This window comes from Limulus polyphemus, unplaced genomic scaffold (assembly GCF_000517525.1).
Source record: "Limulus polyphemus unplaced genomic scaffold, Limulus_polyphemus-2.1.2 Scaffold6515, whole genome shotgun sequence".
Taxonomy (NCBI): Eukaryota; Metazoa; Arthropoda; class Merostomata; order Xiphosura; family Limulidae; genus Limulus; species Limulus polyphemus.
Window position 1 is genome coordinate 22,828 of NW_013672125.1, and position 15,014 is coordinate 37,841.

General features: G+C 31.6%; 1 protein-coding gene across 1 annotated transcript in view; it reads left to right on the plus strand.

Annotated features, from left to right (window-relative positions):
* Nucleotides 1-15,014, plus strand: part of LOC106473807 (extended synaptotagmin-2-like) — a gene marked incomplete at its 3' end in the record, with an annotated part of 34,837 nt that overhangs the window by 8,063 nt on the left and 11,760 nt on the right. The window contains exons 5-15 of the mRNA XM_022402193.1: nucleotides 1,233-1,299; nucleotides 2,238-2,327; nucleotides 2,619-2,674; nucleotides 2,952-3,072; nucleotides 4,493-4,580; nucleotides 5,640-5,710; nucleotides 6,334-6,419; nucleotides 8,326-8,374; nucleotides 8,511-8,600; nucleotides 9,292-9,366; nucleotides 14,178-14,339. Of these exons, the coding sequence (XP_022257901.1) occupies nucleotides 1,233-1,299; nucleotides 2,238-2,327; nucleotides 2,619-2,674; nucleotides 2,952-3,072; nucleotides 4,493-4,580; nucleotides 5,640-5,710; nucleotides 6,334-6,419; nucleotides 8,326-8,374; nucleotides 8,511-8,600; nucleotides 9,292-9,366; nucleotides 14,178-14,339 (955 nt within the window). The remainder of the gene's footprint in view (nucleotides 1-1,232; nucleotides 1,300-2,237; nucleotides 2,328-2,618; nucleotides 2,675-2,951; nucleotides 3,073-4,492; nucleotides 4,581-5,639; nucleotides 5,711-6,333; nucleotides 6,420-8,325; nucleotides 8,375-8,510; nucleotides 8,601-9,291; nucleotides 9,367-14,177; nucleotides 14,340-15,014) is intronic.

Here is a 15,014-nt window from a genome sequence, read left to right on the forward strand (position 1 = left end):
CTAAGGTAAGGAACCCAAGACTGAACACAATATTTCAAATGTGGCGGAACCAGTGACCTATACAATGAAATTATAACCTCTTTAGATTTGTATTCAATATGTCTATAAATATAATCTAAAATCCTATTTGCCTTACCACTAGCAACAGTCCTTTGTTTTTTCCATCCAGCCCCTCTTCTGCCCAATTAGCTAACTTAGATATATATATTTTACAAGTCTTTTATGTAGCATCTTGTCAAATGCTTTCTGAAAATCCAGATACACCAAGTCTACACCCTTACCCTTATGTACATAAACAGTAACCTTTTCAAAGAAGGTCAAGAGATTTGTAAGGCAAGATTTTCATTTAGTGAAACATGAAACCATGTTGACTGTCCAATAAAATTCTAAACTTTGTTAAATTACTTTGCAAAACATCTTGTATAAGATTTGCATGTAAGAATCAGAAAGCTGTAGCTCATAATGATGAAAAATGTCTGATCCATTCATATGAGCAACAAATTACACCCTCTACAGTTTGCCCAAAACCAACAGTACAAAGAACACAAATCATACTTGTGTGATTGGTACTCAACACAGGTCATTCAGCAGGCCAACAAGAAAGGTGTAACCAGTGAAACTTCACACAACATGATTGTTAACCTTGAAACATTAGTTCTAAAACTAATAGACACCAATATAATTACTGCTCCTCGTGACAGGATGTTGGAGCATAGTAGCCTCATCAAGATGGGCTTTTCAAATCCTGCTTATTATAGATTTATGAAATAACATTTTGGGAGGAAACAAATTATAAATTCAATAAATATATTTGTTGTGGCTTTTCTAGTAAATATGGTATTAACAACAACTGATACAATGTTAGTTATGCTCGCAATTCATTGGTATTTGCTGTAGTACCGAAATGAAAAATAAAACTTTTATTCTCATGTGTACATTATCAATCCAGTAAGCTTGTACTTAAAATTAACACATTGTAATGACAGGAACCAGAGAATAAAACACAAGAAATATATCAAAACTTGTAATATATTTTGTTCAGGTTTAATTTTATTGTTCAATAGGACCATAAGAAAAACATGAATAATACAAAATTCACAGTACATTAAAATGTATGTTTAATAGAACAAGATGCATTCTTGTAGATGTTTCTCATCTGTTGAAGGCCTGCACTGTTAATGTTTTCTTCTTTTGAACACTAACAGAGAACTGAAGTTTATTTTTCTGTGTAGGTACTCTGGAGACTGCAGATTTTCAGTGAGAGCAAAAGGGTTAACGGCGGGAATTAAAGATATTCAGGTACTTATATGTGTGTGTGTAAAATAGAGATGAATTGTGTCACACGGTTATAATTTAAATTCCTTAGTAGCAAGGAAGACACATAGAGAACTCAGAATTTTCACACTTTCCCTTGAGCTTGGTGTAAACATATTAAGGTCATACTGTTTGACTGACTTGAATTTGGTGTTTTGATCAGGTGGAGTAGTTTGTTGATGTGCATGGAACAGTCAAGATGTAGGAGTTTTTCCTGTCTTTATGTACACGTATACTGTCAGAACCAACTGTTGTCTTTATGTACATGTTTACTGTCAGAACCAACTGTTTTCTTTATGTACATGTATACTGTCAGAACCAACTGTTTTCTTTATGTACACGTATACTGTCAGAACCAACTGTTTTCTTTATGTACACGTATACTGTCAGAACCAACTGTTGTCTGTGTACACGTATACTGTCAGAACCAACTGTTGTCTTTGTGTACACGTATACTGTCAGATCCAACTGTTTTCTTTATGTACATGTATAAGAACCAACTGTTTTCTTTATGTACATGTATACTGTCAGAACCAACTGTTTTCTTTATGTACACGTATACTGTCAGAACCAACTGCTGTTTATGTACATGTTTACTGTCAGAACCAACTGTTTTCTTTATGTACATGTTTACTGTCAGAACCAACTGTTGTCTTTATGTACACATATACTGTCAGAACCAACTGTTTTCTTTATGTACACGTATACTGTCAGAACCAACTGCTGTCTTTATGTACATGTATACTGTCAGAACCAACTGTTTTCTTTATGTACACGTATACTGTCAGAACCAACTGTTTTCTTTATGTACATGTATACTGTCAGAACCAACTGTTTTCTTTATGTACACGTATACTGTCAGAACCAACTGCTGTCTGTATGTACATGTATACTGTCAGAACCAACTGTTTTCTTTTGATCAGCTTCATGGAGTGATGCGTGTAGAAATGAAACCGTTAGTGAAACAGATTCCTCTGATTGGTGGGGTGAATGTTTTCTTCCTTATACCACCAGTAAGTAACTTGATGTTCTACTTACTTTGATTATGTCTTTACTTTCGTAGGCTCATAATCAGTATAAGGACAAATAAAGCTAATGTTTAAGGTTGGAACAGAGCAGATAGCCCATTATTTTTGTATAAATTATTTGTTTATACATTTTCTATGCAACATTTACGTTTTTTGAATATTTATTTGAACAGTAAAATCTTCTGTGAGCATTAGCTGCAGTGTTGTTTCATGCACTGCTATGCACAGTTTTCTGTTAACCTTGGATTTTATATCTTGAGTTGCCATGTTTTACAGGCTATTGATTTCAACATGACTAACCTGGCAGACATTTTGAACTTACCTGTTCTGAGGTGAGTCTTACTACTTTTCTCTCGCTCTGCACTTTATTTCTGCTTTATTGCTGTTTAGTGCTATAGAATGGTGGATTGGCTATGCATTGCATTAATTTTTCAGCTTTTTTTATATTTTTATCTCAATATTTGATATTGAACATTTTTTAAAACCTTTTTTTATTATTTCTGATAATGGAAGAGTTCAGTTTTCTTTTCTTTGTTTACTTTATAATTAAAGATATATTTAGAAACTTCACAACCATTTGCTTAGACTTTAATGTTTCTTTCTTTACAGCGATATCCTACGTAGAAATGTGATTGGCCAGATTACTGCTCTGATGGTTTTTCCAAATAAGTTTACTATCTCTCTTACAGAGGACATTCCTGTTCGCTTACTTAAATTTCTTCAACCTGCAGTAGGTTCTTTGTTTTATAAAGCTAAATCTTTGTGTTCAGAAATACTTAGATATAAAGTAGTTTGATGGTTTCTAATCTTTTGAGTATTTGTTACAATCACATATTATAATATTTATAAGGTAATAAACTTATTTCAGAAATTCATGTACTATTCAAGTCATTCTTGTATTCTCTTTCCATAGAATTATAAGATCTGGTATAGATGTGTACAAAAAACTGTATGTTTATATCTGTAAATGTAGCTACATGTACAAGTGAACAGCGTGAATAACTTATTATCTGGTATAGATGTGTACAAGAAACTTTATGTTTATATCTGTAAATGTAGCCACATGTACAAGTGAACAGCATGAATAACTTAAGATCTGTTATAGATGTGTACAAAAAACTGTATGTTTATATTTGTAAATGTAGCTACATGTACAAGTGAACAACATGAATAACTGAAGATCTGGTATAGATGTGTACAAGAAACTTTATGTTTATATCTGTAAATGTAGCTACATGTACAAGTGAACAGCATGAATAACTTAAGATCTGTTATAGATGTGTACAAGAAACTTTATGTTTATATCTGTAAATGTAGCTACATGTACAAGTGGAAAACATGAATAACTTAAGATCTGGTATAGATGTGTACAAGAAACTGTATGTTTATATTTGTAAATGTAGCTACATGTACAAGTGAACAACATGAATAACTGAAGATCTGTTATAGATGTGTACAAAAAACTGTATGTTTATATTTGTAAATGTAGCTACATGTACAAGTGAACAACATGAATAACTTAAGATCTGGTATAGATGTGTACAAGAAACTTTATGTTTGTGTTTATAAACTTAGCTACAAGTGAACAACATGAATAACTTAAGATCTGGTATAGATGTGTTCAAAAAACTGTATGTTTATATTTGTAAATGTAGCTACATGTACAAGTGAACAACATGAATAACTGAAGATCTGTTATAGATGTGTACAAGAAACTTTATGTTTATATTTGTAAATGTAGCTACATATACAAGTGAACAACATGAATAACTGAAGATCTGTTATAGATGTGTACAAGAAACTGTATGTTTATATCTGTAAATGTAGCTACAAGTGAACAATGTAAATAATCTGGTATAGATATAGTGATATATATATATATATATAGCATGTTAATATAGTGTTATGTATATTGTTAACTTACAGTTTGGAGATTTGCTAAGTAATAAGTATTTCTTAAATATAAAAAAAAACTGAAAAATATCTAACATGTAGGTCAACCACATTTTCTCAGAAGCTTTAAGGGTCCTTTTGTTTTCCTTTTAAAATAATTTCAACCATATAAATTTTAATCTTTAAAGTTATGAAAATATATTTTTATGACTTGTGTATTCAGTACATTAAAACTGAATTCTGTTTAACATTTTAAGGGTGTTTTATACATTGAAGTATTAGAAGCAAGAAAGTTGAAGAATGCTGACATTTGCTCAGCATCTGATCCTTATGCTATTATTACAGGTAAATTTAGTTTGATCTTAATTTTCTCTATTACTAAAGAGACTTTGTGCATGTTTATGAAAACCAGGAAAATATACATTCTGCTGACAAAGTTTTAAAAAAGCTTTTGAGAGTGAAACTTAAAGGAAAAATGGACATTTTACAAACATGTACCTTCATCCAAACAATCCCCATCTGTAATCATTGGTTGATTCATATCCCCATCTGTAATCATTGGTTGATTCATATCCCCATCTGTAATCATTGGTTGATTCATGTCCCCTTCTGTAATCATTGGTTGATTCATATCCCCATCTGTAATCATTGGTTGATTCATATCCCCATCTGTAATCATTGGTTGATTCATATCCCCATCTGTAATCATTGGTTGATTCATAAAATTCAAGGCTGTAAGTATATTATGTTCTACTTAAGTGACAGTCAAGATATCATACATAGATGTCTAATGAAAGGGGGTCTCAAACTGGGGTCCAGGAGTTGGTCTCAGGGGTCCTTGGCACACGTATACATTTTTTTTATTAAAGTTGCTCTGGTACTGGATAAAGAAATGTTTTCAACAAGGTTTTACTTATAATAAATATGACTATACAACAATTTTACTTGAAAAAACAAGTAAAAATGTTGCATAGTCATATTTATTATAATAAGTAAAAAACAAGTAAAAATGTTGCATAGTCATATTTATTATAATAAGTAAAAAAAACTTATTATAATTAATATGACTATGCAACATTTTTATGCCTATGATTTTTTTCAAAGAACAAATTGCAATTAAAGTAGTGTACATCCAAGTGGCTATTATTTAAAATTTCTATAAAATTAATGTATGGGAATTCTCATCCAGGGTGTCCAAGTTTTGAGTTAAAAGTCTGGGGATCCCTGGTCTAGGCACTTAAGGAAAAGCAGTAAAACAAGCTAAACATTATATACAGCAAATGACAAAAATGCTTGATTTTGGAAGAACTTAATGATAAACATTCTAAACGAACATTCCCTTTCATTTTCAAACAGCATATTTTAATAATAACTTATCTATAATTTACTTAAAATGTTTTATAGTTGGAGCCTTCAAGTCCAAAACAATAGTCATTACTAATTGCAATAATCCAGTGTGGAATCATCAGTGTGAGGTAGGTAATATTAGTTTTAATATGTTTCTATGTTTGTTGCTAGTCATGTTATATCCATGTGTTTTAATATGGAAACTTGTTTCTGTGTTTGTTACCATACATCATTGTTTGTTACTAGTCATGTTATATCCATGTGTTTTAATATGGAAACATGTTTCTGTGTTTGTTACCATACATCATTGTTTGTTACTAGTCATGTTATATCTATGTGTTTTAATATGGAAACTTGTTTCTGTGTTTTTACCATACATCATTCTTTGTTACTAGTCATGTTATATCCTTGTGTTTTAACCCTATTACCACGGGTATCCTTTACTCCTTATGACACAAGGTTTTAGTGTCTTAAATTCAAAATTTTATTAAACTACTTTTTGTTTATGTTATACCAATTAAAATAGCATTAAGTCTTGGCTAATAACCCATATTTTAATAGTATACAAGTTTTAAGTTCTTAATGATACTAGGCAATATTTAAAAAAATCCTGAATTTCCCCTAGTGTGACCCATGTGAAACATTTTCTTTCAGCATGTCATCTTCCCTCTTTTATCCACGACCCCTTGAAATTACTTGAGAAACTAAACAGAATTGTTATAATGAAGTAAGTGTTTATCATTTTGTTTAGGCTGTGGTCAGTCATGTTGAAGGACTAACATTAGATATTGAAGTGATGGATGAAGACAAGGATTCCAAAGATGATTTTCTTGGAAGGTTTTGTTTTATTTATAAAGTTTGAAGCATGTATTTTGGTATAAAAACACCCTAATTTATTGTGGAAATCATTAACTTTCTGTTTGTTGTCTGTTCAAGGAGAAGGAACATATTTTGAAAACTAAAACTAAACAGTTAATAATTTGGTAATAGAAATAGTTTTAGAAGACTACAGCATTAGTTTATAAGGTTAGTTGATAATTAAAAGTAGTATTTTTCTCTACAGATTTTCTGTAAATGCTGTGTATAAGATGTAACACTGAAAAATAGGTATAGATTTTTTTAAATATGTTAATTTTAGACAGTTATAGTAAAACAAATTGATTATTATGTTGTTTGTATTGTTAAAGTAATTTAATTATTTAGTTCAGAATTATTGAAAATAAGTCTCTAAAGTGTTATCAAAGGTGTAATTTGTTACAGAATGTGAATATAAGAGATAAATGGAAATCTTAGCATAAAATTTATTATATCAATAGATAAATAGAGTTAAGCTAGTTTTTCAGCTGTTTTAATGTCATATATTTTACTCTACAGATCATCAACAGTTGAATGGTAATTATTTAATTAAACTTGTTCTATTAATCTAACACTCAAGTAAAATTTATAGTTTTTTTGATAATTGTTACTCAGCTTTTGTGATTGACGTAGGATGATATCCTCTTTTGATCTGGATTTTTTTTGCATCTAGTTGTTAGGTAAATGTAGCATTTATATTCTATACTGTCAATGTATTTTTCCAAAATGGTCTTACCTTCCCTCACCCAAAGCTATCTCGATCCTGGATTGCCCTCTAAGCATTGCTAACAGTTTTTGCTAATAGCACACCAGTCTTTCATACCCATCATTTCAGAACATGTGCTGATCATGTCATTACCCTCCACCAATCATATTGCACCTTCTACATAGCAAGCTCCCTCTACTATTCTAGAGTAATCATCACTTTCTTGATTGGCATTCTAGTATATAGACGTGTGTTTGAATTCATTCTCCATGTGACTACAAAATTTGAATTGTACTTGTTCACAAATTTATATCAGTTTCAACTTCAAGTTTTGACTTTGTGTGTTTGTTTTAGAAGTATTTCTGTTTTCCGAATTCTAAAGTGTTCTTGTGAATTGGAGATTTAATATGGCTACGGTAGACAATGGTTCTGACACAAGTCCCCAGGTCTACAGGGTCAACAATGTTTGCTAGGGAAGAACAGGCTTTAGTTCGTGGGGAGTTTAGAGTGGACTTTTAAATACGTTCTGTGTTTACACTGTCTTTTATCTTCTAAGCTCCTGCAGTGGTTTTGTACTTTAGGTATTGCATATTTATCTGTGTTTTAGGCTGAATTTCATAGTTTTGCAAGTTTGTTATTTTTATGTATTTTGTAGACTCTACAAATTTCTAGGTTTTGTTAGTTTGTTGGTAATGAGTACTTTCTCTAAGTATGTTTAGTTTATGTGTCTTTTTGCTACATTCATGGCACTTCCCTGAGTTCTACGGATTCTATCTGAAGATTTCAGCCTTTAGTTCTGCCTCCCCCCCCCCCAATCCATCCACTTCCCCAGATCTCCTTCCCTCCTCCCTGGGATCATATTTTTTCTAGATGTCTTGCCTAGTCTGCTTAAGACCTCCTTTACAAAGGGGCTGTCAATTGGGTTTTAGACCTGTCCCAATTGAACTCTGTTTTCATAATTACTAATGTCAGCTTCATTTTTTAGAGATATAAGTATTGTTTTTATCATTAGTTATGTCAGGTTTATTCTTTAAAATTGTTCAGTTTTGTTTATGTTTTCATTGTTAGTTATGTCATCTTAACTCTTCAGTGTTAGAACTACTGATTTTTATCTCTAGTTGCTTCATATTTATAGGTATTGATGTCAACTTAAATGTTATTAAATATTTTCTCTATTTGAAGGATCTCTGTAAACATTTCTTCAATCATCACATCTGGAAAGGTTGATACAGTAAGTACAAACAGTGTTTTGAATTTTGTATTTATAAAATATAAAAGTAATAATGAATGATATCTTTGTTTATTATGAATATTAAGTACATTTTTAGTGAATGAAATGAACAAATGAAACTTATTTTTACTCACAGTGGTACACTTTGGAGGAAGCCAAAACAGGAGAGATACATTTAAAAATAACTTGGTTGACATTTACTGATAACCTTTCGGACATCAATCCTGTAAGTTGAACTGCATGTTAGAAATTAGCTGTTTCACGGTTATCAATTAAGTTAAGTTATACATTAGTAATAAGCAGTGATATTGGTAATCCTGTAAGTTGGGCTGTACATTAGGAATAAGCTGTCCTACTGGTAATCCTGTAATTTGAGTTATATATTACCAATAAGCTGTCCTACTGGTAATCCTGTAAGTTGAGTTATATATTAGCAATAAGCTGTCCTACTGGTAATCCTTTAAGTTGGGCTGTACATTAGGAATAAGCTGTCCTACTGGTAATCCTGTAATTTGAGTTATATATTACCAATAAGCTGTCCTACTGGTAATCCTGTAAGTTGAGTTATATATTAGCAATAAGCTGTCCTACTGGTAATCCTGTAAGTTGAGTTATATATTAGCAATAAGCTGTCCTACTGGTAATCCTTTAAGTTGAGTTATATATATTAGCAATAATTCTTTATTTGTCAAATACTTTTTGTTTAATGCATGAAATAATGTTTTAGTATTTATTTTTATGTACTGAAAATTCTAACGATGTAAATTGTTTCTGAGGGGTAACATTTGTGACTTGTTTGTAGATATCTGGTATGTTCAAGATGGATATATTTCTCATAATGTAGATTAGTTGTTTTTGTTTATCGAAAGTGATCAAGATGGAGATGTTTTACATTGCCCCTTCTCTTTAATATCCAGGTAATGAACATGAATATACCCCATTTTTCATCCTCATTATTGATGGTGTTCGTGGATTCTGCTACTGATCTACCTGTAAGTACATATGTTTGTTAAGTCAGTTTAATGAGCTATCATGCAAGATAACTTGTCATAGGAGAAAATTGATTTGTTTTGTTCCTATTGTGTTTAAATGAGCCCATGATGGTTAAGATAAGCTATATTGATTGTTTATAGTGGAAGATAGACAAATGTGTTGGAATGAGCCCATGATGGGTAAGATAAGCTATATTGATTGTTTATAGTGGAAGATAGACAATTATGTTGGAATGAGCCCATGATGGCTAAGATAAGCTATATTGATTGTTTGTGGTGGAAGATAGACAATTATGTTGGAATGAGCCCATGATGGCTGAGATAAGCTATATTGATTGTTTATGGTGGAAGATAGACAATTGTGTTGGAATGAGCCCATGATGGCTAAGATAAGCTATATTGATTGTTTGTGGTGGAAGATAGACAATTGTGTTGGAATGAGCCCATGATGGCTAAGATAAGCTATATTGATTGTTTATAGTGGAAGATAGACAATTGTGTTGGAATGAGCCCATGATGGCTAAGATAAGCTATATTGATTGTTTATGGTGGAAGATAGACAATTGTGTTGAATTTTTGTTGAAATATTTTCTTTTTTGGACCAGTTACTAACTCAGTTGAGGTTAGATGCTAGTAATTGTTATTTTTTGAATATTTACCTCTTTTTGACCTATTCACTAATACAGTGGGAGATAGATGCTATTACTTGTTATTTTTTAAATATTTCTATCTTTTGATTAGAGTAACTTGATAATCATCTAACCATCAGGCTCATTAATTGATTACATTCAACTAATCTATTATTCTCACATGAGACTTAGATACCTCGAATAATAAAAAATATTAGTAATTTTTGGTACAACTGATTTAATTATAATTTTGATTATTCAGTTACCCCTCTCTGCCCAGGCATCATTTACTGCACATGTCACAAGGTTTTAGTGACTTACATTTAAATTTTCAACTACTTTTTGTTTATGTTATACCAATTAGTATAGCATAAAATCATAGCTAATAATCTATATTTTAATAGTATATAAGTTCTTAAATTTATCAATATTTAAAAAATTCCTGAATATCCCCTTGTGTGAGAAATGTGACATATTTTCTCTAGGTATCCCCTCTTCTGAATTTTATTCACCAGCCCTCCAATAAGTATGAAATTTAGCATAAATTATTCAATATAAAATCAACATTGCTCAGACAAACCATAATTTTCATAGCTTCAGGCCTGTTTGGTTACAGAGCTATCAAATAGAAAATCATACCCCTCTTGCCACAACCACCTGTCACATACTCTCTTTCAGGATTTGTTAATAGTTTTCTCTTACGTTTAATTCTATATTTTGTATAACCAATAGAAAGCAAAGGTTTGTCCTATCAAATGATGTATTATATTACATTTGTTTTCTGAACAAAGAATTGTCAATTTCTCTGTTAGTACAAGCTTTTTTCCCATGGGAAAGATAATGACTGGCTTGGATGAATTTGTAACAACTCTTGTCTCATAGTGTAGTTAGAAAGCCAGAAAAATTGTGATAGTTAGGGAGAAATTGTCTGCTTTTTGCACGTTATTATTCTATGTTTTTTGGTGCATTATATAATTAAATAAAAATTATTTTGTGCATTACTACTATTAGTATAAAAAAAAGGAGGGTTAAGTGTCATTGATAGTCGACAGCAAAGAAAAGAAGACTCGGGTAAGTCATTGATTTCTTGTTTTTCATGTTTATTCTTTATTTATTATAATAAAAGTAACTAAAATGTAAAAATAAGGATCTCTTTAGGTTACATTAGATAAAATAAATAATAATAATAATATATTAAAAATGTTTCCCAAGGCACACATGTGAACAGCTCTGAGCAGCTCATGGGTAATTGGGTAATGTAATTCAATAGTGTAATGTGAGCTCCACATTCCCCAAGTGATTTACAAGTTATAATGGTGCGATAGTAGTTAGACACGGTTCAAAGGGCAATAAGACAATAAAATTTAATTATAAATGGGCGGGGTAATTGGGTAATGTAATTCAATAGTGTAATGTGAGCTCCACATTCCCCAAGTGATTTACAAGTTATAATGGTGCGATAGTAGTTAGACACGGTTCAAAGGGCAATAAGACAATAAAATTTAATTATAAATGGGCGTATACTGTTATAAGTTTAAAGCTACTTAGGGTAAACGAATGTAGTTTCAAGTTACAATTTGAATTCATTCTAGAAAGAAAAAAAGGGTAATTTAGATTTATTTTGGTGGCTACGAGGTCGGTCAAATTGACCAACCTTGTATAGAGTTAGGGAAGAGAAAATAACAGATTAAATATAAAGTTTTACAGAAAACAAAATTTGAAATATGTTTAGGAGGTTTTAGAGATTATGCAAATGAAACTTGAGTTTTTGAGATGAAGAAAAGTATTTTTTTCTTAACATGAAAATCACTTTGTACACGGTCTAGTAAAAAAAACTTGATATATTCATGGACAAATCTTTTTTTTTAAATTATTAAAAATAATTCAGTAAAAATATGATTTTTTGTATGTGAAAGACTAATAATGTTTACAGAAAGACTGTCAAAGTTTGTGAAGATATACCTACTATATTTAAAGTTAGTAGTATCAAAACTATAAAGATTTTAAACGAGTTCAAAGAGGTCATCTGGTCAGTCAAATCGACCAAGTCTGTGTTGAGAGAGTTATTTTATGTGATACTAATCAAGGTAATGTAAACTCATAGGTAATTGAATTAATTGCCCAACTTTAAGTTTGAACAGTCACTAATAGAATGGGAGATAGATGTTCTAACTTATTTTTTAAATATTAGTTCTTTTGAAAGATCACTAATACAGTGAGAGATCTACCAGCCACACTTTGTCAGGACATGATTTAGCATAGAATCCATATGGTGCTGGAAGGTGCCCTTAGGGATTTTTACCATTCATTCATTAATATTGTACACAATTCATGGAGTGAAGCTGGCAGAAGACTGTGATGACAAATGTGTCTTTCAGGTTAGATTGACATGTGGGGATTGTGGCAGTCACAAGAGATTTGGCTTTGTCAGAACATGATTTAGCATAGAATCCATATGGTGCTGGAAGGGATTTTCCCCATTCATTCATTAATATTGTACACAATTCATGGAGTGAAGCTGGCAGAAGACTGTGATGACAAATGTGTCTTTCAGGTTAGATTGACATGTGGGGATTGTGGCAGTCACGAGAGATTTGTAGAGTGTCAATCATGTTTTTTAAATCATGCGTGCATAATTTGAGTATGGTTGATTGAAGCATTGTCATCTTGGAAGAAGCTGTTCCCATCAGGGTACACAAGAAGCATCACTGGATGCCCTTGATCAGAAATTATACTGAAGAAAGTTGTGAGGCCTGGACAATTGGGAACACATAAGAAGGATGAGTTACTGTTATGGCTTTTTCCAAATTCATCTTCTCTCACTTGTGCAAAAAATATTAAAGCATGATTCATTGACTACACCTTTTTCCAGGCCTTTATTAGTCCAGTTTCTGCCCTATTAACACCACCTAGAGTTGTTTGGTGCCCAGTGGGTTATGCAATGATCTCCTAGTGCCATAGTCCATTTGTTGCAATATTCTTTGAAAGGTATGGCTGGAGACGAGGGTCTGTCATTTAGTCTTTTATTGTTTGATTATGTTTGGACTTTACCAACCTGTCACCTGTTTGTGGTAACAGTTCCATTTGCAGCAGATATTTTATTTCCCTCTTGTCACTGCTGATAAACTTTAATGACCGACGTCTTGGAGCAGCCTACTAATGAAACTGTCTTGGACACTGTGGCACCTACTAACGTGCATCTTGGACACTGTGGCACCTACTAACATGAAATATCTTTAATTTTTCCCAGTCACTTATAGTGCTGCAAGGATCACCTAACATGTGATATGATCAATTTCATTTTCAGACCCAAGTTTTAAAGAGCACATAAAGTGTAGAGATGCTTCTTATGGATTATTTTTTATATTTTATTCTTTTGACCTGTCATCAGTAAAGTGGGAGGTAAACCCTTTTATTTTTAAAAAGAGAAGATTATATATATATATTATTCTTTTGAGTAATTGTTAACACAAGTTATATGCTTTTAATTATTGTTTTTCCAAATATTTTCTTCTTTTTGGCCGATCAATAGTACAGTAGACATTTTTGTTGATTTTTTTATCTAATTCCTTCAATCACTTAACATAGAGAAAAAGACTATTCTGTATAAGTCTCATTAAATTTCTTTTTTTCATTTGTGCTATTAGTAACATAAGAATACATTCATAAGACTACTGAAGCACTGTTTAAATTAATGTTTCGTTGGTCAGTCAGCTTGAGAAAAGCAAGAGGGGACTTGTAGATGTTAGAAGTATAATCTAGTCATTGATAGATGCACGAAGTTTCTTGTATGGAATTTCCAGTTACGTCAAAATTGAGTGAAATGTGCCAGCCAGTAGTCAAAATAAGAAACTATCCTTATGGTACTTCCTGTAGTTGTAAGAAGTTATGAAAACCTCGTAGTTTTATAAATTTAATTCCTGTTTAGAAAAGCGATTAAAAGCCTAAAATTGTAATTCTATTGCAAATCATGGTATATTTTTTTTTGTAAAGTCTATTTCTTTACAATTTAGTTTAAAAACCATGTTAAACAGTCAGCTAGTTTGAAAACAGTGCTTCAATTCCAGTCTATTTTACAACGTTATTTTTACATGTTAACATATAAATAAAGATTATTTTATTTATTTATTTTCTTTACAATTTAAAGATGTACTCTATTGTATCACTGCTGTCTGTACCAAGGTTGTAAGCCGTATAGCTGGAGAACCAAACCCCCAGGTGAACCTCAAGATTGCTGCTCATTCAAGACTTACTGCTGTGAGACTCAGAACCAGTAAGCCGGTGTGGGAGGAGAACTTTTCCTTTCTCTTGCAAAATCCACAGACAGATGAACTTAAGATAGAGGTGTGTAATTAAAGTTCAATGTATTAGCTAAATCACTGCAAGATCTACATATAATCTTAAGATAGAGATGTATAATTCAAGTAAAACTATATTAGCTGAATTATTGGGGAAGCAAATATCTAGTCAGTAATAGCCCTGTTCATCCTGAATGTGCTGTAAATGGGGGAGCTGGTTTTTCTTTATCTATTAGGTGTTAGAAATATATTCCAGATTCTAATTAATGTCAGGTTTGGATAACAGTTGATAGCAGGTGTTGACTGATTAATGCCATGTTTGGAAAACAGTTGATAGCATGTGTTGACTGATTAATGCCATGTTTGGAAAACAGTTGATAGCTGATGTTGACTGATTAATGCCATGTTTGGAAAACAGTTGATAGCTGATGTTGACTGATTAATGTCAAGTTTGGATAACAGTTGATAGCATGTGTTGACTGATTAATGCAAAGTTTGGATAACGATTGATAGCAGATGTTGACTGATTAATGCCAAGTTTGGATAACGATTGATAGCTGATGTTGACTGATTAAATGCCAAGTTTGGAAAACAGTTGATAGTATGTGTTGACTGATTAATGCCAAGTTTGGAAAACAGTTGATAGTATGTGTTGACTGATTAATGTCAAGTTTGGAAAACAGTTGGTAGTATGTGTTGACTGATTAATGTCAAGTTTGGA